Consider the following 24,158-nt stretch of genomic DNA (forward strand, 5'->3'; position numbering starts at 1 on the left):
GCAATTATTAATACTAAGTGCTACAATGTCTCTTTCAATAGCCTGTGGACGACTTGAACCGAGTAGTGTCGTCCTTAGAAATAGATATTTAACTAGTCAACTAATAAATTGCCCAATTGGCACCAATACCCGATTAAGTACTTCGAGATCCCAGTGTATTCCAAGTGTGTCGATAAATCAGCCCCAAAGTAGTTTCTATACTGACCGTTAAGATTTTACTGATCTCTTAAGCCAATTTTATTAAAGATTGGATATTTAGAAGTTAAGATACTTCAACTGAAGACTAAAAGTGAGCTTTGGGCAACGTTGGATTAAGGATCAATTCACCAAATTGAAGTACTTTCCTTATTTACTTCGCTGGTCATTCAGATCAGATGTGAGCCTTGATCTCTCATAGTTGACGCCTAAAACTAGCTCTATTTGCTGGCTGCTCTTTGGCAATTGCCATTACCAAGTGCTACACTGTTTCTTTGAACAAACTCATTTTAAGATGCAAGTGCAACTTGAAATACAGCGAGAAAAATAAGAATCAAAGCCACAAAATTACCTAACAGCCTCATAAACCACACAAAACCTTCCATCCCTTGACTTTACTTAACAACATAACAATGAAGAAAAGGCAAAAGACTTTTCAGTCTTTCTGAAAAAATTTTCTTAATTAAATTTTATTATTGTCTGTTGTGCTTAGTCTTAAATTTTGAAGATAATTGAATAATTCATGTGAACTTAAAAAGGATTTATTGAATTTTTCCTTTTAGCTTTAAGGAAATTGATTGTGTAGTTTGCATGAATAATTGAGTTTTCTTGTTTCGGACATGAAGATTTCTAAATGAATTTATGTGCATAAGATGCTTTGTGCTGTAAGATTCTTGCATCCTTTATGGACAAAGTTACAAAATAATGAAGAAAAATTTGTGTTTTTTTTTGTAAATTTTCCGGCAACTTGAGGCACTTTTGTGTTGTTTGTAGATTCATAGCTGAGTATATGCTTACATTCATGAGTATATCCTCAAAATATCATTAATATCCACACAACAAAACAATAACAAAACTCAAAGTCACAACAATCTCCTTTATTATGTGTTAATATCCATCTGTTCTATAAATATCCTCATATCCTCCCCATAATGACATCACACAACTTTTTTCCACCTCCCATATTTTCATCCCCCATTAATTTTTCATGTTCATAAACAATCTAGTGTCAATAATATCTTTGTATTAATTAATAATTAATTTTATTGTCTTCATTGTTTAATATATAATGGCAATTTTGTATGCGAAATAAATACTTTTGTCGTTATACCTGTTTATGTATGAGAGGCACGACCCTATTATTGCAGATAAATTTTGTTAACAATAGGAAATAATAATTGTCGTATAGATGTATGTATGTATGTATGATGACAAAAAAAATTGAATTGTTTTGTTAATTGATATGGGAAGTTCAGGATTGGAAGCTTGAGAGTGTATGCTAATGATGTGTTAGTCTCAGCCTCAGTCTCAGTATCAACCTAAGCCTCCTAATCATCATCATCATCAGCTTCAGACTCAAATAGCCTCAGCCTCAGCTTTAGCATCAACCTCAGCTCATTATTAGCATCAGCATCAGCTTCAGTGTCAGCCCAAACCTCAACCTTAGGCTCAGCCTCAGCCTCACCCTCATCCTCAGCCGCAGCCTTAGCTTCAGCCTCAGTTTCAGCCTCAACCTTAGCCTAAGCCTTAACTTCAACCTCAGCTTCAGCTTTAACCTCAACCTCAGCCTCAGCATCAACATCAGCCCGAACCTCAGCATCAACATCAACTTCGGTCTCAACCTAAGGCGTAAGGCTCAGCCTCAGCATCAGCCTCAGCATCAGCTTCATACTCAGCTTCGTACTCAGCTTCGTACTCAGCTTCAGCCTCAGCCTTATAATCAGCTTCAGCCTCAGCCTTATAATCAGCTTCAGCCTCAGACTCAGCCTCATAATCAGCTTCAGCCTCAGCCTCAACCTCAACTTCAACCTCAAACTGAGCCTCAATCTAAGCCTCAACCTCAGCTTCAGAATCAACCTCAACCTCAGCTTCAGTATCATTCACAGCCATAGCATCAACATCAGTTTCAACTTTATCTTCAGCCTCAGCTTTGGCCTCAGCATCAGCTTCGGCTATAATCTTAACCTCAGTCTCAGTCTCAGCCTCAACCTCAACTTCAGTCTCAGTCTCAGCTTCAGCCTCAGAATAACCATCAGTCTCTGCTTCAGCAACAGTTTCAGTCTCAGTCTCAGTCTCAGTCTCAGTCTCAGTCTTAGTCTCAGTCTTAGTCTAAGCATCAGCGTCAGACTCAATTTTAGCCTCAGTTTCAGCTTTAACCTAAACCTCAGTGTCAGTCTCAATCTCAACCTCAGCCTTAGACTCAGCTTTAGCCTCAACCTCAGCTTCAGCATCAGTATCAGCCTTAGCGTCAGCGTCAGCCGTAGACTTATTCATACTCAAACTCATACTCCTAAAACTTTCATTACAAAATTCATAAACACGATCATCCTAAAATCCACTTCAAATATAAAAAATTCCATTTAATTAACAAGATGTATGCAGTCGCTGTCTGCTACACAGCTTCTAATCCCCAAACAATTATTTACGTGAAAAATTACCAAAAGAAAAAAAAAAGTTCGAATTCGTGTATATGTGAGTAAAAAAATTTATCCACGTTCAATGGCAATAAAGAGCTACACATGAGAATAAAGCAGCATAAAGTAGGGAGACATTGAATTCGAAGATTTTTAATAAAATATTACAACATCAACATCAGCTCTTCTTCCTTCATCTACATTATATAGCAATTAATTTTCCTCATGCTGCTCTTTATTGCCACTGTCGGTTTTATGTACTTGCTGTATATATTGCTTCCTTTAATCACATCACATACAACCTTTTCATGTCATAAACTCAAAATATGACTCAACATTAAGCGACTATCGTGATCAATTCATGTTGTAAATATTGTTGTTGAGTGCGTACTTGCTGAACATTCTGTGGATTTTAATTAATTAACAATGTTATGCTGCTTACTTTTACACTAGACATAAACTACACCGACAAATAAGCAAGAAGGAATTTTTTTGGGGGACATAAAAAATTTTATTTAATGCCTTTTTTTGTTGCTCTATTCTTTAGTCAAGGATTAGCTGCCTTGTTATGGCCTATTTGCTTGTTGGATATGCCTTGTTAAAATATCAAGCTATTAATTATAGGCGACACCACCTTTCAAGACAATAAACAAAAGGAACAAAAGAAGAAGTAGGAAGGCGAGAAAAAAAATTTTTTTTGTGCCAAAAGACTTCTGCCTACATATTTGGAAGTATGGGTGGACTTTTTTAGGATTTTAAGGGGATTAGACGCAGTTTAAGATTGTTTGGGTTTGCTGATTTTAAGCATTTGTGGGCAATTCCACAAGTATTTGTGGAAATTTGAGGGTAAGTGGTTCGAATTCCATTGATGGCTGTAGTACTTAAAAATGTGTCTATCCTGGATGATACCAGGTACGGCATCGGCGAAAATGATTTATAACGTGTTAGGCTCCATGCTACCTTAAAGCTTCATTTAAGAGTACAGTAATCATTCAATCGTGCTTACAGACTAACTAATCTGGCTGGAATGCATGTAGGTCTAGTGCTGCCAAAAGAAAACATCCAGTCTTCCGTCAGTTTGGATTGTTAAGGACTCTACAGCAGAGTCGAAAAAGTGGCAAAGTATGAAGCATCAAAAAAGCGGCAATGGTCAAGTTGGTTAGGAATTGACAGCCATTGGAATGAGAAAGCTTACCCAGATAACATCAAAGTTAAACTCGGAAGTTAATAGTGTTCCCAAATCTAATAGTGCTCGAGTGGACACAATTACGTTACAACTAGTTGATGGCAAGTTAATGTCCAGTTGATGATTAATTTTAAGGTTTTTTTTTTGACCATTCGGGATGGGTTCTGACTGAATTTACCCAAAAACTCCTGTGGACACTGCTTTTTGTCGTGTCTACGCCATGGATCTTTCAGGGCTAGTTGTAAGTTGATCTGCCTGTCAGTCTTCATCATGACATCCACCAAATTGATCTAAAGCCTAATCTGAAGTCATGGATGGCCCTCGACAATCGAATCCTGCAATAATTCTACAGAATTCCTTAATCAACGACATTCTGCACACTTATTCGCCTCTAATCCTAGAAAAATCCCGACAACTTGAAAAAGGAAAAAAAGGAAAAATGTCATCAACTGGAATGGCGTGAACACAGTGAGTGAGAACAAATAAAGGTATGGTATGAAATAGAAAATGAAAACGATAACAAGGAAATAAGAAGAAGTAGGAAATTTTTTTGTATAGACTCGTAAATTAATCCTTTTATTTTTTGGAACACATTTCTTTCTTCCTTGTTCTTTTCGGAATTTATGTCTTCAACCTCAGTAAGCACAATTTCGTACGTCACATGTTCAATCAATTACAATACTTTTCTGTTTAATTCAATTAGCTGTTGCTGATTTAATGCGTCAAACGAACTCCGTCACGCTATAGATCGAATTTCACTTTCTATACACAATGGATTTTTATGGAAAAAGTTTCTGTTCTGGTATAGATTCGGAATTGATATTGCTGTTGGTGTTATTTCTGATTGAGTTGGAAATAGAAGTTGGATTAAAGGTGTTTGATGGAATTTGTAAGTGTAGAAAGTGCCAATTTGTGGATGAAGAATTGATTGGAAAATGGAAGTTGATCTTTAATCGAACGTGGTGGTGGAAGTATGTACAGTATACGATTTTGGATGTCACACCTTATTGCCTGTCGATTTTTCGATACTGAGACATTGAGGATTCTTTTTAAGCATTGGTCAAGGTTTTTGTCTCGGTCTCATTCTAAGTTCTCTCAGTCCTCTCAGTCCTTTCAGTCCTCTCTGTCCTCAGTCCTCAGTCTCAGTCTCAGTCTCAGTCTCAGTCCGGAACTCCAACAAATTTTCGTAGTGTACCATTCGGGTTTCCAAATTCAAAATCCTCGAATAATCCGAAATTAGTTACACCATAATTCGCTAATTGATTGATCATCCATAACTCAATATGCTATATATTATTGATAAATCTCAAACACCCTCTCATTATCATACTTAAAAGTAATTAATTAATCAATCAATCAAATTACATTTGCTAATTAAGCATGTGAAAAAAAAAGATAAAATTTACACGTTTAAAATTTCCATATTTTATTTTTTTTATTATATTTGCTGAATTATAATGTATAATATTATCCATAGCGTGGGTAGACACAGCAATTTAAAATTAATTAGGTGTGTTGGAATTTTCACATCGTTGATTTGCAAAATTTATGGATAAAAAGAGTCAAAGGGGGTTACTGTTGCGCTTCTGGTGACATTGTGGTGTGAATTATTCATTATAGCACCATATTTTAATTTGAATTTTAGTTATAGTAGCACCCGAGCAGCACAGAAATGGGTCGAAATCAGCCATGATCACTCCTAAATGACTAATCACTTTAAAATCCTCAACACAACTCATCAGTAGCACAAATTCATCACTGCAACATTATCAATAAAGCAACTAACCAAACAAAACTCCAACAAAATTAAAAAGAACATCGACAGCATTCATATCATAAAATTACAGTCTGAAATCTTTGCAATAATTTTCTCAATCACAACTTCCATCTTTGCCTTGAAGTCCTTTTTTCATAAAATTCGCAATTTATACCCTGCAACTGAAAGTTAAAATGTTTATTTTCTAAGAATATATATAGAGATGCCAGTGCTGATGACATTAACGACTTTCTTCGTAATTTTCATTACAATTTTTTTTTTATTACCAAGAAAACCTTTTTTATTGCATCAGTGACTGAAAAAGGTTATAAAATGACAAAAGACCAAAAATGTTCATATTTCAATAATAAAAAAAAAGTTTATCATGAAATCAATCACATCAAGATGAATGCTGAAAATAAAAGATATTAAATAATATTTTGGCTTCTTATTTCCAAAGGGCACAGATTGATTTAGAGATCCCGAACAGCACAATGTGTTCATTAGGGTGGTATTACGTCGATATATGAGCCATATGATCCCGAAGTCGATCGGGATTTGATATGAAGTCGAGTCGACTCATGTTGACTTTTTCATACAAATTTCGAACTCTAGATTAGACATAAAGTTGCCCTGACAGCATCACGACGGTTGATTTTGACCCATTTTTATGATGAAAAATGCGGATCGGTGTATTGTGTTGCTTGAGGACATGTCAAAGCTGGTCAAGTTTCACTTGCGATGTAGAATCTTCTTAGAAATCTCTAGATACTTGCTTTCATTGTCCCAAGCAGCACACTCCTTGAACTTCTTACTTAGTCTTACTTAATCGGCCATTTGACGACAGAGCCCCCCTTTTAGAACGACAGAGTCTCTTTGGGGCCGTGCGGCGATTTCGAAAATTCGTATTTGCGCGTTACGTAATAAATGAACGATCCCTTAGCTATCGATAGAATATGCAATGTATTGCACCTTCTAATATAGCACGAGACTGCTTTTTAGGTACAGTAACATTGTTTCGGTCTCTTTGCTTGTTAACGACCATTGAGCCATCTTTATTATGCGTTTACATCAACCTACCTTAAAAATACATACAACACTCATTAAAGACTATAGCCATGCCTGGCATAGATTCTGCACTAGGCTAATTTAATTTCAAATATACAACATCTGCGTGACCTCATTGCAACGCTATTTTGTGACCTAAATTAGAATGATTCATACACATCATGCGTAAATTTGACACAATGTGTCTTTCGGGTCAACATCCACAATTCATCACTGAAAATGAAAATCTGATACACAATTTATTTTGACAAATGATGAAGAAAAAAAAAATCAATTTTTTTCTGAAAAATGTTCATGAATTTTTTATTATTTTTCTTTAAAAGTATTTTTTTTTTTTTCGTATGTTTGTCTAACAACCTTAATGACTTCTTCTTGTTCATCTTCTGTCTACCGAAACAATCGATTCTGAATTTTCACGATGAGATTCAAGTTTCATCCATCCATCTCGCAGGCTCCTCCGTACATCATGTAGTTCTGTGAGCCATTTTTCAATACATATTAAAATGTAAAAATATTTCAAAATGGTGTTTCGTGACTGCTCATTTGCTGACTATGTGTATAGGGTATTTCGGATATTGTAGACTTCAGAATCGATCGCTAGAAAATGTAAAGACACAGAAAAAATGGAAAAAATTTTAATTTTTTGGCACTGAATAATTTTTTTATAAGGAATGGCACGAGGAAGTGGAATATGAAGTGTAATGTATTGAATAACTTTTTTTTATTACTAAAGCAAAATGTTCAAATGATACGTGAATAAAGTGTAAGGAATTGCATTGAGTGGAAAATTTGGATAGTCAAGTAATAAGGTTTTTGGAAATTGAGGCGCAATTGCAATAGAAATACTGGTTGCAGCTGATACACCTAAGCGTCATAATGCAGCAAATTGCATTTTTTGCAGTAAAAATTCTTTGCTACAGTGCCGTCATGTAAAAATCACTTCTCATCGTTGAAACGGCGACGAAGTGATGCTATGACGAACACAGTGTGCTGTTCAACCTTAACAGGCAATGAGAACGCTTTTAGATACCATAGAAGTCATTCTGTACCATGAAAGCTTGTTCTTTGCATATTAAGTCAAGGTATTTGTAATTTATTAGCACATGAAACAAAAGCCAGTAACACAATGACTAAATCTAGAGTTTATCAACTTCAGGCACTTCACATCAAGGCCGTAGCCAGACCTCCTAACCTTTATCTGCTTGAATTCGCCCCTGGATCTCATAATGATGCATAAAATCCCTTATATCGGATAGAAAATTTTTTCAAGATTCCAAAAGACTCGTAGACATCTTGAATCGATTCAACATAATGCTGAGCTCTTATTTCAATCAACCCGAACAACACGAAACATCTGATCGATTCAAAATCTGGCTCTAGGCTGACGTGACACTAGCAAGATACCAGATGTAAATCGAATCTGGGCTCTAAGTCAGATTCGTAACCGCGAATACACAAAACAAGTCGGTTTGATAAGAAATAACGAGGAGGCACCCGAATCTGACCAGAGCTAACCTGGGATCGAACCCGAGTTGTTAAGGTCGGTTATCTGACGCTCCAACCAATTCGTCACTGCTGTCTTTTCGCTACCCCACTTAACCGATAAGAGCTATTCTGACAATAGACAGAATTCTTCTTACCCCAAACAAAAGGTCACACAAAAAATTTTCCAGCACATCTTGACATTTAAAACAATTTATCCAAGGATCCTGCGTAGAGATAAATATTCATACAACAAAAAAAAAACTTATCTCTAAAAAGCCTTCAGAAAAAAAGCACAAATCATCTTTTATATAATAGAAAATTCATATATAAATATTAAGTAGATAATCTTAAGGATTACTCAGAACCAATTTAGCTTATGATGGTATTATAGGATCAATGCATGATTCCGGAATGTATTTTTATGATTGAAATATTTTTGATCAACATATTGAAGATTTATTTGATTAAGTCGAAATGTCTATAGTGACTTTTTTTTCTAATTAATTTTTCGGGTCTATGGATATTTTGGTCTGATTTATTTGGACTAAGGAGCTTACAGACTGCGGAAATTACAAAATTTTGGATTAATTTTGTCATGAAATCTAATTTAGTTAAGGAATAGGAAAAAGAAGGTCAATTAGTGATGTAGTTTATATCCACGATTGTCATGGATCTGATACTTTCATAATTCTCACTCTATATGCTGCCCGTAAGGTACAAATCGTAGAAAAGGTAAAATCTTAGGGTTTGACAAAGCTAGGTGTACATAGATCCATGTATGCAATAAAATTCAGGCCTACAGCATTTAGATACGCATCTTGAACAATAGAAACTGCTGGCCTGCTTGAAGCCTGGGCATCTTGGTATCTTGGCAAACCCTACAAAATTTAGTGTGACTCCATGGCGTGGCCAAGGCGTGATGGTAAATTCGATGAAATCAGACCTAAGGTCAATTGCAAATCAAAACCTCCTGGACTATTACCTTCCTTAACTGTGGTTAAGATCAATAACGTGGACAAAAGCCAGTTTTTAACCAAAACGACGTTTTCCTTGACAAAGCCCCTTGGTAAGATACAACAGCATACTCTAAGAGCTTCTAAAGTTTGATTTTCAGTTTTAATTGGTTTTAATACAAGAAGTCTAGGCATTTGTTTGAAAGGCAAAACCTGTGACAGACAAAAGAAATCTACCTGTCAATAGCTAACAGGTAACGACCAGTGACAGATGGACTGTTTCCATTAGCCTGTCAAAGATTCCAACTCTGATTTAAAAACTTACAAATCACTTCCCAATCAATTCTAATCTCTTAAAACTAACACAATAACCACCACATCCCCATATATTCCTAAACAATACAGCCATCTACAAGAATCAATGCTGTATTCAAATCACTAATCAAATAGACAAATCCAACCCACTACCACAACAGAATTTCCATTGAAAATTGCGCTAATAAAATAAAATAAAACAAAAAAAAATTCTTCATTCATTGAACAGCTAGCGGAAACAGTCAACGATGTGGAAACAGTAACAATAAATCTTTCGGATGCTTACCGGTTCATTAGAGTTGCAAACAGGATTAGTTGTGCTGGCAGATACGAATAATGATGGTGATGGAGGCGTTGGAAATCTATCTAATGTTGTATGCTGTTGTGCTGTATTTAAACCTGTTAATGGTGCTGTTTGATAGCTTGCAATCACCAGACCCGTTGTTTGTGTATTAATCGAATGATGTTGCTGTTGCTGTTGTAGATAATACTTTTGGTAATGTTGCTGTAATGGCGGCGATGCTAAATCAAACTATAGAATGAAATAAATACATGTAGAAATTTGGTGAATTGGAAGTAAAATCAAACGAGAAAGAAGCATAAATATGGAAATAAAAATGTAAATGGAAAAAGATTCAGGCAAGCGAAAGAGAAGCAAAAAAAAAAATTAAATTTTCACATAAATTATTCGAATAAAATTGAATGTAAATTGCGCGTACAAAATTTGATTACAAGTTGAACAGTGAGGCAGGCATGGAATGGCAGATAGGCAAGCAAATAATAATAATAAGACATGAATTGAGAGAATGAGGATAGTCAGCATATAATCATTAGTCAAATTGATACATGTTTCCCCATATCCATACAAGATGTTCAGCACAAGACAAATTTTCATGTCATAGACACAACATGAACTTCAGACAATTCCTATCCGAATGTGAAAAATAAAGGCAGTCTTGTGAGTAAACCTGAACAATAAGAAAGAAGGAATGAAGCAGAACAACATCTATTGATGTTATAGAAGAAAAATTGTCAAAGGAAGTTGTAAATCATAACGAATGGCAAAGGCATAAGTAAAGCAACAACATCTCAGTTTGGTATTCAGAGCTTGAAAATCGATTTTCAAATAATAAGACTAAGCCACACATACATATATTGATGTATTATAGTCATGCAGCATGAAAAAAGAAAAAAAGGCTGTAACTCACCTGCTGAGCACAAATGCCATTAGAATCGATTCGCTTAAAATTATTATTCATATGAGGACGACCCAATGTGGCGCCAGAATAAATAATCATGCCATTGGCAGTGTTGGGATTGTTGTAAGCTATTGCAGCCGAAGCAGCTGTTTGTGGCTGTAGTTGATGAAGGTGTGATTGTGGTGGTGGAAATGCTGTGGGAATTCGATAATGCATTGATCCATAAATCTGCTTTTGGTTCGCCTCTTGCCATTCCTCTAATGTCGTATGTGGTATAATGTCTGGATTTTTATCGGAACTATCTGGCGACTCTTGATGCAAATAATGCTGATGTTGATCTAAATTCCCACAATTTTCATTATCATTTGCCGACGGAAGTGATGGAAGACTTGATGCTGTCATTGCTTTCGATTCCAACCGTCGTGATCCGCGCATTTTCGCTACAATTGTTATCAGCAATGCAATCACAATTATTCCTATCACACTGCCTGCAACCATCATTAATATTTCACGTTTTTGCATCAATGCTGTCGTCACGGACAGTGCCAAATCTGTATGCTTTTCCGGCATCTTTAATGTGTAGGCGGATATAACACATGGTGATGATCTTCCCTTTTTATTGATTGCCGTAAGTATAATATCATATTCTTGTCCAGGATTTAAGCCTTTTAAATCAAATATCGGCACTCTGTTTGGTTGTCCATATTGATGATGATGTTGGCGGTTAAAGATGTGTTGTGTTGTTTGTATAGAAAAATTGGATATGGAAAAAGAAAAGGAAGGAATAAATTGATACAACAGATTATATTTATAATGAGAAGAGATAGAGAGTAGATTGATGAGATGGAAGAGTCGAGGTCACAATTAATGTGGTATAAAAATGGAGATAACAGAACTAGAGGAGGGAAAGAAATGAAGATGTAACGATTGAACTTTAAGGTTGAAGGGAAACAATCGATTCAATCAATTTTCCTACTTTTCAATATTCTTTTGGATGCTTAGTGTGGGAGGGATGTTAGAATTATGAAGGGAAGGAGAGCTCCCCTTCCTCCCGGGAGGTTCTCGTCGGGTTATTCGGTTTATTATTAGTCAGGTTTAGAGGATTTAGAACAGTTGTACGCAACCTTTAATTTTTGCGGCACACTTTAGACGTTAGCCTCAACTGAAACTGCTCACGGTATACGTCTCATGGCGGTCTAACTAAAACTTTTGGGGTACACTAGCGTGCCGCGGCACACATGCTGTCCACCACAGATTTAGAGTCATTCATACGCGTTCTGTCTTTTAGACTCGAGTTAATCTGAACCTCCTGGTTCCGACTATATTGTTTTAAATGGTAGGAACATGAGTTCATTACTTACTTACTTCCGTGGCTGGGTCGCAGGTGGCCCATTGCAGCGTTTAAAAAACGTCTGAGTGAATTGCAAAAGGTAGTGACGCGTAATACAGGTGTACAACGCGCTTCAGCCTATCCTATCCAAGTACCTTCTTCCACTTCCCCGTAGTGCATTCCTGGCTATGCCAATCTGCTGAAGCGGTGCGGTAATAAAGGAGTAGGTTAAGCTCATAAACCGGACTAATATGTTGACAGTTTAGAAGCATCATGAGATGAGCCGACTATTCCTATGCATTGCAGCATGTCTAATATAAATTCCCTAAAATCCAACTCAATCCATTCATTTGCAACTTTAATTTTAATCAATTTTCAACAGTAAATGGACACCAAAAAGGACAATCATGCATGAATCGTCCGTCGCTTCACAAAATATCCGAATGCATATACCTCGAAAAATAATTTCATAATCTTCCAAATCCCCAATTGAAAACTAACATACCTTCGGACAGACAAATAAAGAAAACAATAAACCAAACATGACAATGTATCTATCCATCTATCTATCTATCTGCTGAGATAAAAAAGGATAGAATTTATTGATATTTATTCGCACGTATCGTTATTTACCTTGAGGATATTGAATTTGTGATATACTTTTCTCTCGCATAATACAGTTCAGCTACAAAGTCTTGCGGAAATCCACCATCATCGCCCTCAACACATACGACTTGAAATGAGTTCTGAGTTTGATTAACAACTGTACAATTACTCAGTGGTTCAGGTTTTCCTGCCGGCACAACTTGAAATACACACGGTTCGGTTTGCATACCAATTGAATTTATGCCCCAACACAATACCGTTCCCATATAATCATTTTCACTTTGCGGTTTAAAATCTAAAATGCTTTTAACATCGTCGCTTGTTTGAAGCTCGGTAAAATCAGCATACGATGAATTGAATTTCCACCTGAAATCATGTGCCATTGGATTTGATTCAACTTCACATTTAATGTTGGCAATTTCGCCTCGATCTACGCTGTATGTTTGTGGTAAACCTGGCCTACAAACGGGAGCATCTGAATGAAGACATGAAATAAATATTTGAGTAATACACAGGCAGAAGGGAAAAAAAATGGCAAGCAAAAGATGGGAAAAAATTTCAACTCTCATAACTGCCACTGCTGGTGCTGTATGGAAAATATAAAATAAAAATTCATTCATTCGATTCCGGAATGTTGAAAACTTTAATTTGTACAGACAGAACCAAAATTTAATGGGAAAAGACACAGAAAAAATTTTGTGGCAAAAGATGGGTTTTCTGTGGTTTTTTTCTCGTTCTGTCGTAAAAGAAAAACAAGGCATTGAGGAGGAGGGTAAAGGATGAATGACATTACAAGCTTTCCATACAGCCAAGCCAGCATTTCGAGAAAATGATTAATTATCATTATGGAGATCCGAATATTTGGTCATTCGATAGGGGGAATGTGAGCTTTGTTGGAATGTGATTTTGTTAAAATTTGGAGCTGAATAAGCTCAAGTCTGCTGATCGGTCCAAAATCTGACATCATGGCAAAGTCACAACGACCTACCAGAGTTACGGCTTTCTAGTGCCGGATTTAAATCGATCGGTTAATCGATCCAAAATCAGGCATTTGGCCAGCGTGTGTTTGATTTGGTGACAGATTCGGTTTGAATCCGGCACCAATCCAGAGCCACGCCGGCCTAGTCCCGAATTTCACTCTAGTCCCCAATGTCACTATGTGTATTAATTGGAATCAGGTAGGCTTCGAACTCAAGTAAGACTCCATTGAGAATCGAACTCACGTATAAGGATGAATAATGAAGCTTAAAAGTTGACCGTCTACTTTACACTGCCATAAATGACTTACATAAGCATTGGCAAATATGCCTACATATTTCTCAATACCCCAGATTCCAGTCTACTCCAGCAAATCCAAATCTACACTTAAAGCTACACCAAAACAACCAAATGTCATTATTAGCATACTCAATCCAAATACTCATCACCAATAACTGTCGACTGATAATCTAGTGCATCATAGTCCTAATAATAGACTTCTTTCAATTTCCTATAAACAGCACTAGCAACAACTACCAATTGAGGCCATAAATCTGTATAAACATCAAAACAATGTGTGAATTGACATTTGCTTCATATTTTTTGAGTTGTTGTTGTTGTTGCTTTTTTTTTTATCTCATTGACAACACATTGAATGTTCAAGTGCTGATCTGCTATTAAAAATAATAGCTATCGGCAGTATTATCTTGTCCTATGAAGAGTGTCAATATTGAAGCATTGTTATGGATTTTCATAGCTAAAAGCTGTTTTTGGTAGTCAGTTAGTGACATGAAAAAAAATTTGTCAAATGCTGGATGTAAATTTACCTAAAAAAAAAGTTTGTGATGCTTTAAGCTTAGGAATTTTAGTCAATATAGCTTCAAATAGCAGAAGATCTCAATTTATGAGTAAAGAATTTTAAAAATCCAGATGTGCTTGCTGTATGCTTAAGACTATCTTGATCTCTTCTTAAACTTCTTGAAAATTTCTACTTAACCTTTTTTTGTGCTTCTTCTTAAATCTTAAAAGCTTTCTTTTTTTTCTATTAAAATCACTAACAAGAAAACTTTTGCCATAGTTCACATTCCCCCTCTTTTCTTTAACCCTAGCTGGAAAAGAAAGAATTTCATTAAAAATTCAGTAACTTACAAAGAACATTCAACTGTACGGGTTGACTGTAACCATCACCCTCAGAATTACTTGCTATACAAACATATTCACCAAGTCTTATGCGTGATATATTTTGTAATACTAGTGACTGATTTCGAATGATGATTCCATCCTGTGGATTATTATGTAGATCATTTTCCTGTACAGAATTAAATATTTTTGTTATTATTTTTATTTTTTTAAATTTTTAATGATGAATTCTCAAGATTTATACTTACATTATGCTTCCATGCCACTCGATAAACGGGAGGATTTGCTTTAATATTACATTCGAAATATACATCCGCTCCTTCGCCAACTGTATTTCCCTCAACAACCGGATTTGTACCGAGTTCAAGTTTTATAAGCGGCGCATCTACACAAAATTTAAGATGGTTAAGGGAAAGTTTATGTTTTTAATGGGGAAATTTTGGATGTTAGGTGATGCTTTGAAGTGAAATTTTCTAATTTTCCCTATAGTTTGCATTTTTGAAGACATACGTCGAGGAAAAGTCATGTATTGAGGATTTAAACTAGTTGCCTTTATGGATAGACTGGTTTCGGTAGGAATCAAGTGTCACATCGGACTGGAACCACATTTTTGCATTTTCTACATCATTTGCCTTTTAGGATCAGACCTCGAATCAAAATTTAACTTTTTCATGCAAATATGAACCAAAATTAGTCATCAAGTAGCCATCAGGGCACCTTAAAGTCTTGTCATCTGCGCTGCAACGTAGTGACATCCTTTAGTTGTCTGGGTATACTCTTTTCTATACTAAATACGCCCCTGAAATGTTGCCACAACGTCGACGAGGCGGAAGCATACTTAGAACCAAGTTGCTGCCACCTCCTTGCCATTGTGGCAACAATTCAATATGTGCAGATCGGGTCAATTCTATACATTGATGACATCACGGCATCATCCAACTAACCCCTTTGACTGTTAGCCATACAGCATCACATAACATCCAAACCATCCCCATAGTAATATATCATTAATATTCAACATATCCTATGAAAAAAATCTTCTTCTTTCTTCTAACCCAGAAAAAATTAATTATCTTCCTTCTACTGCTTCCATTCCCAAAACATCTTGTGTAAAATACTTACGATGTAAATTTAATTTTAAACCATCTTCAACACCCGAGTCGGGAATTTGAGGATTTTCAGCTCGACATGATAGAAATTTTCCTTGATCCTCGATATTTGGGATGAATGTTAGTACGGAACCAGTCGCATTTCCATCTTTTAGCATCTGTGTTGTGATTTGGGGATAGAGAAAATAGACTTTTTTGTTAATTCTTAATGTTTATATAAAGCTTAGACATTTCTAGATTCTGTTAATGTGTTTTGGAGTCTTTTTCGTGGATGAAGATGTGAATAATTGATGAGATTGTGGTTTTGGAATTGTGTTGTGCTTTATGAGGAAACTGGAGCTTTTTTGACATTAGGTTGAGATTGGAAGTAATGGATTTTGATGATTTTGAGGTTAGTTTTTCCTAATTTTTGAACATTTTAGATCCACAAGTCTGCAGTTTTCGGTTATACTTTAAAATGATCCAAGACTGCAGATCCACATTTGCCCGTATTTATCCACATTCACCCGTATTCATCAGTATTTACCCACATTTCCGTGCATTTAAGAACAAGTTGTATTCTCTTGCCTTTTATCTGCAGGAGCAGGTTTCTGAATCTATCCAGTATATCCTACCAAACCCTAAATTAATAGACAGGCCTTTTTCAGGCTATTCTAGCCCACCCTTTCCTAGATACCCTTGGACTGAAGGAAGAGTAGGTTGGGTGAGGTACAGTAAAATGGGCACATTACCTATCAGTGTAGAGTGGGGAAGAATATTCCGGATAGGGTGGGGTAGAATATCCTGAGTAGGTCGAGAAACCGGCCTTAGGTCTGCAACTGTAGAATATAGTGGTGAGCAACCTAAGAACCGCGGCAGAATAGTGTGTCATATTAAAGTACATCCAAAAATCAAGCTTTCAGTCTTCAGTCGAGCCTTACTGTCGAGGATTGCCTCAAATATTAGAAGGTTGTCTACCACTGACATACAATCTAATTTCAAGGACACAAAACCCTTCAAAAATTCTCAAAAGTGAAACTTTTTCTCAAAAAATTTAATTTCAAACCTGACGAAAGTAATAATAACTTAGACGTCATAACATTTCCACATTCATAATGAAACTTTAAAGACAATTTAGGAACACAAAAAAGGAACTTTTTGTTAAAATTCTTCTTATCAGTCTAACAAGAAACATCTTGTGTAGACATAATTTCACGTTTTTTCTTCTTAATCTTATTTTAAAATGTGGGATGAATTTTCAATTTATTGCGGCTTACTCATTCATAATGAATAATTTTTTTTTGTGTAATTTTTATTCAAAAATTTTTTGACAAGTTAAAGCTATAAAATTTGAATATTTCTTGGAAATTTTAAAGTATGGTGTATTAATTGAAAATTATTTTATTGTAGATAATTTTGAGAGATTTAGGGATGTTTTTTTTGAAGTAGGTAGACGTGAAATTGAAGGTTGAATATAGGTGGAATATCTGTTGCGTTGGATTATTGAGTTGTTCTTTGTATTTGATTGATTTTATAGAATTTTTGATGATTTTTACTGCCCTAACAGCGCTATGCAATCTATTAGATTCCTCAACATCAAAATTAGTCGTAATCAACTCTCATGTAGGCATTAGGTCATCCTTACACTTATCGACAGTGTGGGTCATAGATTGGAATGTACTAATTACGGCAGAGAGATAATCGCATATTTAATGCCAAGGAACATCCGATTGGATACGTTAGAACTAGTCATCGACTGGACATTAACTAAAACCAGTCACATCGATGACTACCTTCTGTCAATTATCAATACCAAATGACCGTTTTATCAATTTAAACTCTATAAAAGCAATATTTGACTAGATGTCGATTGAATGACTTAATCACAATTTTTAACTTAATTCTTAAATATAAAGGAATGTAGAAAACGTATGCAGCCTATTGATGCACAACGTCCAATTTAATCATTAGCCTGTCCGAATTCCAAATCCCGATTGAATCACCCTGTGATTAATCGATGATTTTGTAAGAGTTTTTCACTCAAAAATCCTAAAATCCTCTTCAAAAAAATTTGGGATATTCTTCTGATAAGCCATTTATTGGGACGGCAAACAAATGCTAACAGGCCAAAAACCGCTTTTAGTTACCATAGTGGCATACTCTTTGCCTATAAGGGGGAACTATAGTTTTAAAGGTTGAAATTCATCTAATTCAACATCATCCCTTAACAGGTAAAGATGGTGCATTTGAGAGTTTGCTCATCTTAATTATCCTTGATGAGCATGCTCGAGGGCGTTGATCTCAGCTTCCTCTGCTCTTGAGAGAACGTTCTTTGCCTATTAGGGTTCTTTTAACTTAAAGCTCCAAAAATTCAACAATTTTCTCCAAAAATATGAACCATAAAATTAAATTCTAACCCATCCCATCCTCAATCCTTCCAAAAGAGCTTTAATTAACTCCCCCAAAAAAAATATTCACATAATTATACTTACAATAATAAAAACAACACAAATTCAAAATTTTATACTAATATTCGCAAAATAAAAAAAATATTTTATATACCCTCATAAATAAATTTAAATTCTTGCTGTTGCTACACAAACATGATTCAAAATTCAGACGCTATTTTGTCGCTAGAACCTCTCTCAATTAAGCAAACTAAATAATTGCTTTATTTTATGCACGAGTAAATATTAGTCACGTACAATACTATTGCTACATACACAGACTCAGATTCATTTCCATTCCGTAAAATTTTGTGTTACTCCCTCAATTATTTGACTTTCATTTTCAAATTTTCTGTGTCTTTTTTTATATTCTGTGAACATTTCGAACGATTATGTACGACACTGGCATTAACGGAACCCAGCGTTTGGGAATTTTAGCAGCGACTGAGTCACCTGAGCTGAATATGTCAATTGCGAGAATGAGAATAAAAAAAAAAGCTTATTTTGACTGCAAAAGCTTAATATTGTTATAGCACATATTTGCATAATGATTATATTTATTGTACCTATGAGACTGACATTAGGACAGTTGTGAACGATACACATGCTTGCAAATGTGAGACAATTATAGGAAAATGCATCCATTTGCATCAAATTTTGCAGATTTCTTTATTTTATTTTGGATTCTTTTGTAGGTCATGTCATGATTTAAAGCGGAGAATTTAGATGCAAGGAAGTTGGGAAAGAGTGATTGCAGATATGGAATGTGATATGAAATTTAGATTTTTTTGAATTAGAATTTTAGATTTTATTCTGGAAGAAGTTGTGTATAAGTGATGTTTAACATGATTTTGAGACATTTAGGATGGTGTGACAATAAGGGTACTGATTAAATTGCCATTGGAAGTTGAATATGTTGTATTTTTAGATTACTTGAGTTAATTTTTTGGTTTATACTTGGTGGCCTGAAGATTTTCGTAAAATATCGGGACACTTTTGGAAAAAATCGGGACATTTTGTGGCTTTGTCGGGACACAGCAGCAAGATAGAAAAGTACAGCCGCGTCCGGCCAAAAAAACACCAAATGGCCGTCCTATAAATGCTCCTTATTCGAGCCTTCTTCACTTGTGTCTCTCGGGTTTGCGGTCCCTTTATGAACACATTGCACTCCTCAAGATACAGCATCTGATTAACATAATAGATTTCACACAATTTGAAATTTATATCTTCAAACTATCTTAATATACATAATATGTAGCATGTGTATCTCTAACAATTGACATCATTCATGAACGTCTTCAAAATTTAGAGCTGCATTGTTTAGAAAATGTCAAGTTTTATTCATTTTGATTCTGATTTTCATATCAAGCTTAACATTTCAATGCTCTTAATTCCACAAAGTATTCTTAAGTTATTCTGTCAATATTTATTTAAATAACATGTTTGATGTCTTATTTTAAGTAAATCCACATACTCAACTACCTAATTAAGATAAATTAATTTATAGAAACTATTAACATCAAAGATATATCCATTTTGAAGTATCATGTACACAATATCGTTATTAATATCATAAGATAACAGCAAATAAACAACACAATTGGTGTACATGAACATTTTCTGTGACACAATAACATGAACAAGATGCTTGAATTGAGTTAAGTGAATGAATTGCATCATATTGTCAATGATTTGTTGTTGCTTTTAAGTCTTGATGAGTTTAATTTTGATTATTAAGGATGATAAGATTGTTGACTCAATAAACTGAAATTTTGTATGGATATTCCTTAAAAGTCCTTTGAATAGATCAATTAATTAATAAAATTATTAGTCTATACCTTGAAAATGGACATCGATGCTTAGTCAATGACTTTATTTTAATGATAAATTATGTGGATTTAATGAGAAAATATTTTGAGGCTGTTATTGAGACTTATTCGATATTCATGAAGGTATGATGATGATGATGTTGATTTTTGGAATTAATGGAATTGTCCATTGACTAGTCAGGACAGTTTAGCTATGATATGATGAATATAGGTTTGATCAGGAAGTTTCAGGCTTGATAGAATTCGATTAAGAATAATTCTACATTTCAGCGACTCTAATTACAGATTACAAATGAAATTCCCTTTAAAATGTCCAACAAACTAAGAATCATGTCCATAGAAACTTCCAACATCCGATTACATCCACTTTTTAGCAATAAAAATTTCACATTCAACCCCTCACATTCAAATTAAATCCACTAAATGCTACACAATTTCACTTCATGAAAATTTAATAATTTTTTTTCGTTATGAAATTTCAATGCACACAGTAGCATCGCCGTTGAGAGTTAGTGCCATAAAAATTAGCACATAAACATAATTAAAATGTGAAATAATTTAATATTTTTTTTGTGTTTTTTAGTTTCATTCAACGTTTAATTGAGAATACATATTGTGTGCATTTGTGTATTGTGGACATGAAAATTTTAGATTGTTTTTATATGGTGGGGAGATGGAGATTGATATTTGAGGGGGGTTGGGGATTGGAGGAGATGGGAGTAGATTGAATTAGAATGTTGGTTTTGAGTAGAATGGATTTATGGTACTAATCAAGTTTTCGGAACCAGGAAATCTTAAAAATGAAGTTGCTATTGCAATAGGCTTCGCAATCCCGGGATTGAGTTGTCTGTGATTCCACAATCAAACCCAGACTTCACAATGCTTTGATCCCTGGATTCTAAACCTTTGGACCGATTTCTCTAGTAGTGGAATATGTCCGCAAGGTATAGGTACACCACTGGAATGTTACAGGTATTCCACATTGCCATACACATTGTTCCTCTGTACTGTACCAATGGTGTAACGTTCCACTACGAGAGAAATCGATTCCTGCCATTTAAGGATCATATACCCATATGTGCACGCTATAATCACTGTTATTTAAAGCTTTTGACTTTGTATAGCTTATCCTGCTTTATTACTGCTAGCAGACACTCTTGACATACCTAACATCGCATATCGTTGCTATATTACTGTCATGAAGTGACCAAACATCACTATAGTCACCCTCACTACATAACTGCCAAAAAAAAGACTCCAACCCACATGACTACACAAAAAATTCATTATTTTATTTGACAAATTACCATTTCGCTTGTATTTGTTAGCAGCGTTGAGCCTAGCCACCAGCTTATTTTCGGCACTGGACGTGACCCTCTCACCTCACATTTCAAATCGTATTTTTGTTTTGTTGACATGAATTTTAAATCCTTCATAATTTTAACCGATAAAGGCCTCACTGTGAACGAGAATGAATAAAAAAGGAAGAGAGGAATTAAATCATGCTGGAATGTTGATGAATTAAACAATTTTGCATGCTGAAAAAAAAATAAAAAAAATCATCGTACATTCGTACAATTTCGAAAAATGCACAGGAAATTCCATTTGCAGAATGGAAGGAAAGAGAATGGAATTTAATTAGAACACATGTTGTCAGCAGAACAGAAGTGGAAATTCAATATTTATTCTCTCATTTTTACTTTTTGTACGCTTTAAAAAGCTTAGGTCGCTGAATTATTCACATCTACTGACATTTGAAAGAAGCATTCTTTTTGTGTTTGTGTGTGCTGGTTTTTGTGCTTCTTTTTAATACTCAACATTTGAATCATTTTTCTTTGTTACAAAGCATTCAAATGAGGGATTTCCTTTTGTACCTTTTTAAGGCATTTTTTGTTGTTATTCGAAGGTAATTTTAAAGTCTTTAATGTATTTCAATTTAAAATGAATTTTTTTAGCAATATAGGTGAAATTCGCTCAAGTCTGTTCGATTCAAACCAAATCAACTTGATTTGAATGAAGTCAACTTGACCCAAATTAATTCAACTTGACTCAATTAAAATCAATTCTATTCAAATCAGGTTCATTTTACTCAAACTAAGTCGATTCGACTCAAGTCAAGTCAACTTGATTCAAACCAACTCAACTTAACTCAAACCAAGTCTGTTCAACTCAATTCAGATCAACTTGATTCAAAACTAAGTCAACTTGATTCAAAACTAAGTCAACTTTATTCAAAACCAAGTCAACTTGATTCAAAACCAAGTCGACTTGATTCAAACCAAATCTGTTTAACTCAAACCAAATCAACTTGATTCAAATCAAGTCTGTTCAACTTGATTCAAATCAAGTCTGTTCAACTTGATTCAAAATCAAGTCTGTTCAACTTGATTCAAAATCAAGTCTATTCAACTTGATTCAAAATCAATTAAACTTGATTCAAAACCAGATCAACTCGATATAAAAAATCAAATCAACTTGACTCAAAATAAATAAAGTCAACTTGACTCAAATCAATTTAATTCAAAACCAAGTCAATTTAATTCAAAACAAAATCAACTTGATTCAAACCAAGTCAACTTGAATCAAACCTAGTTGACTAGACCCAAACCACGTCAGCATGATTCTCAATCCTAACTCAAATCAAGTCGACTTGGTTCTCAATCTTGACTAAACTTAAATCAAATCGACTTCAAGACAATTCTCCTAAGATTATCTCATTATTTTATAAGCAGCCATGCCAACTCAAGTTGACTCAGTTTAATTTGTATTAGTTCAAGTAGAACCTTCTCAATTATAAAACTCGTGTATCCAACAAAAAAAAAAGAGTCGATTGAAGAATTTCAATGACCTTTACAAGAAATCAGGCCTATCCCACTCATGTTCCTTTATAATAAAGCAATCCCTTTGTAAAATAAATATATATATATTGTTATAAAACAAATGGACTAGAAACAAATTTCATAAGGCACAAAAATCTTGTGAAATCGAAAAGCCATAAATTTTATCCGTAATGCCTACACTTAAATTTACGATTTTCATCGATTCTATACCTCCTTAACAAATTTTACAAAAAAATTCAAAAATTCGATAAGATTTATGAAAATAGAAATTCATTGTCGATGCCAACACATCCGCTTTAAATTTTCATTAAAATTTTGTTTCCTTTTTTTCTTGTTTCGTAAAATCCGAAAAGCGTGCGTAGCCTTCAGTCAAGAGCAAAACGAGCTTTTTCAATTTTTTATAGGATTTCCTTAAAGGAATTGTTTGCTTTTTTACTCTACCGATTTTCCATCCAATCAATTTTTCTTGGAAAACTTAAAACGTCGAGCGTAAAAAATCATTAAAAGGCTTCTTTTTTTTTCGGGAATTTTAATTTCCTAAACTTTTTAAATTAATAACTTCTCAAACGGATGTTGAGCAACATCGTTGTTTGAATATTAAAATTAATAAATATATTTATTGATAGGACAATCGATCTTGGGATGAATTTTGATAGATTTTATTAGAGTTTAAATAGCTTTGGGTGTGTTTATAGTTTGATTTTGTTGACAGTAGATTTATTATAATCCTTGTTACTTGTAGTACTTAAATTGTGTGGATGAAGAAAACTAGGGAGAAGATGGCATCCGACTTTCATTTCATTTATTCTCCATATTAGACATAATTGATACTGAAAACAGTAAAAATAAGGACAAATGTGACAAATCTATCAAAATTCATCCAAGAATCGTGTTAGTACTCAAATATTGAGTATTAATCTATTACCATATAAGGGTTTCAAAAGGCACAAAGCATGGCAAAAAAGAAAAATACAATCCTGAGACAGACATGATCAACTGTGTGCCAGATTTCATAAAATCTAATTTCGCTTCATTCAATGAAATCCAGCTCTGTGTTAGATTCAATAAAAACCCAAATTCTATGCTGGATTCAGTAAAATCCAACAATATGCTAGATTTAGCAACATCCAGATCTTGCCAGATTCAACAAAATCCAGCTTCCAGCCAGATTTAGTGAAATCCAGTTCTCAACCAGACTCCGTAAAACCAGCTTCACACCATATTCGGTAAAACTCAGCTCTGGCTGAGGCAACCAAATTCAGTAAAATCCAACTCAGTGCCAAATTTATTAAAATCCAGCTGCAATTGAGCCAGGTTTAATGAAATCTA

At 34.6% G+C, this 24,158-nt stretch overlaps 2 protein-coding genes across 2 annotated transcripts in view; both read right to left on the minus strand.

Annotated features, from left to right (window-relative positions):
- Positions 1 to 1,812: 1,812 nt before the first annotated feature.
- On the minus strand, positions 1,813 to 2,481 carry LOC139093846 (germ cell nuclear acidic protein-like). Its single transcript, XM_070644697.1, has 3 exons — positions 2,359 to 2,481; positions 2,059 to 2,304; positions 1,813 to 2,010 (listed from the first exon to the last, which is right to left on the minus strand). Exons 1-3 carry the CDS (start codon positions 2,479 to 2,481, stop codon positions 1,813 to 1,815), a joined length of 567 nt encoding a protein of 188 aa, XP_070500798.1.
- A 4,436-nt stretch (positions 2,482 to 6,917) lies between these two features.
- Positions 6,918 to 24,158, minus strand: part of LOC139093839 (neural cell adhesion molecule 1-A-like) — a 46,163-nt gene continuing 28,922 nt past the window's right edge. The window contains exons 4-11 of the mRNA XM_070644689.1: positions 21,297 to 21,448; positions 15,748 to 15,892; positions 14,874 to 15,010; positions 14,635 to 14,794; positions 12,535 to 12,982; positions 10,581 to 11,259; positions 9,659 to 9,904; positions 6,918 to 7,216 (exon numbers count right to left, since the gene is read on the minus strand). Of these exons, the coding sequence (XP_070500790.1) occupies positions 7,136 to 7,216; positions 9,659 to 9,904; positions 10,581 to 11,259; positions 12,535 to 12,982; positions 14,635 to 14,794; positions 14,874 to 15,010; positions 15,748 to 15,892; positions 21,297 to 21,448 (2,048 nt within the window). The 3' untranslated portion in view covers positions 6,918 to 7,135. The remainder of the gene's footprint in view (positions 7,217 to 9,658; positions 9,905 to 10,580; positions 11,260 to 12,534; positions 12,983 to 14,634; positions 14,795 to 14,873; positions 15,011 to 15,747; positions 15,893 to 21,296; positions 21,449 to 24,158) is intronic.

The sequence above is a fragment of the Chironomus tepperi genome, unplaced genomic scaffold (assembly GCF_022539635.2).
Source record: "Chironomus tepperi strain 1889 unplaced genomic scaffold, CSIRO-AGI_Ctep_v1 contig_343, whole genome shotgun sequence".
Taxonomy (NCBI): Eukaryota; Metazoa; Arthropoda; class Insecta; order Diptera; family Chironomidae; genus Chironomus; species Chironomus tepperi.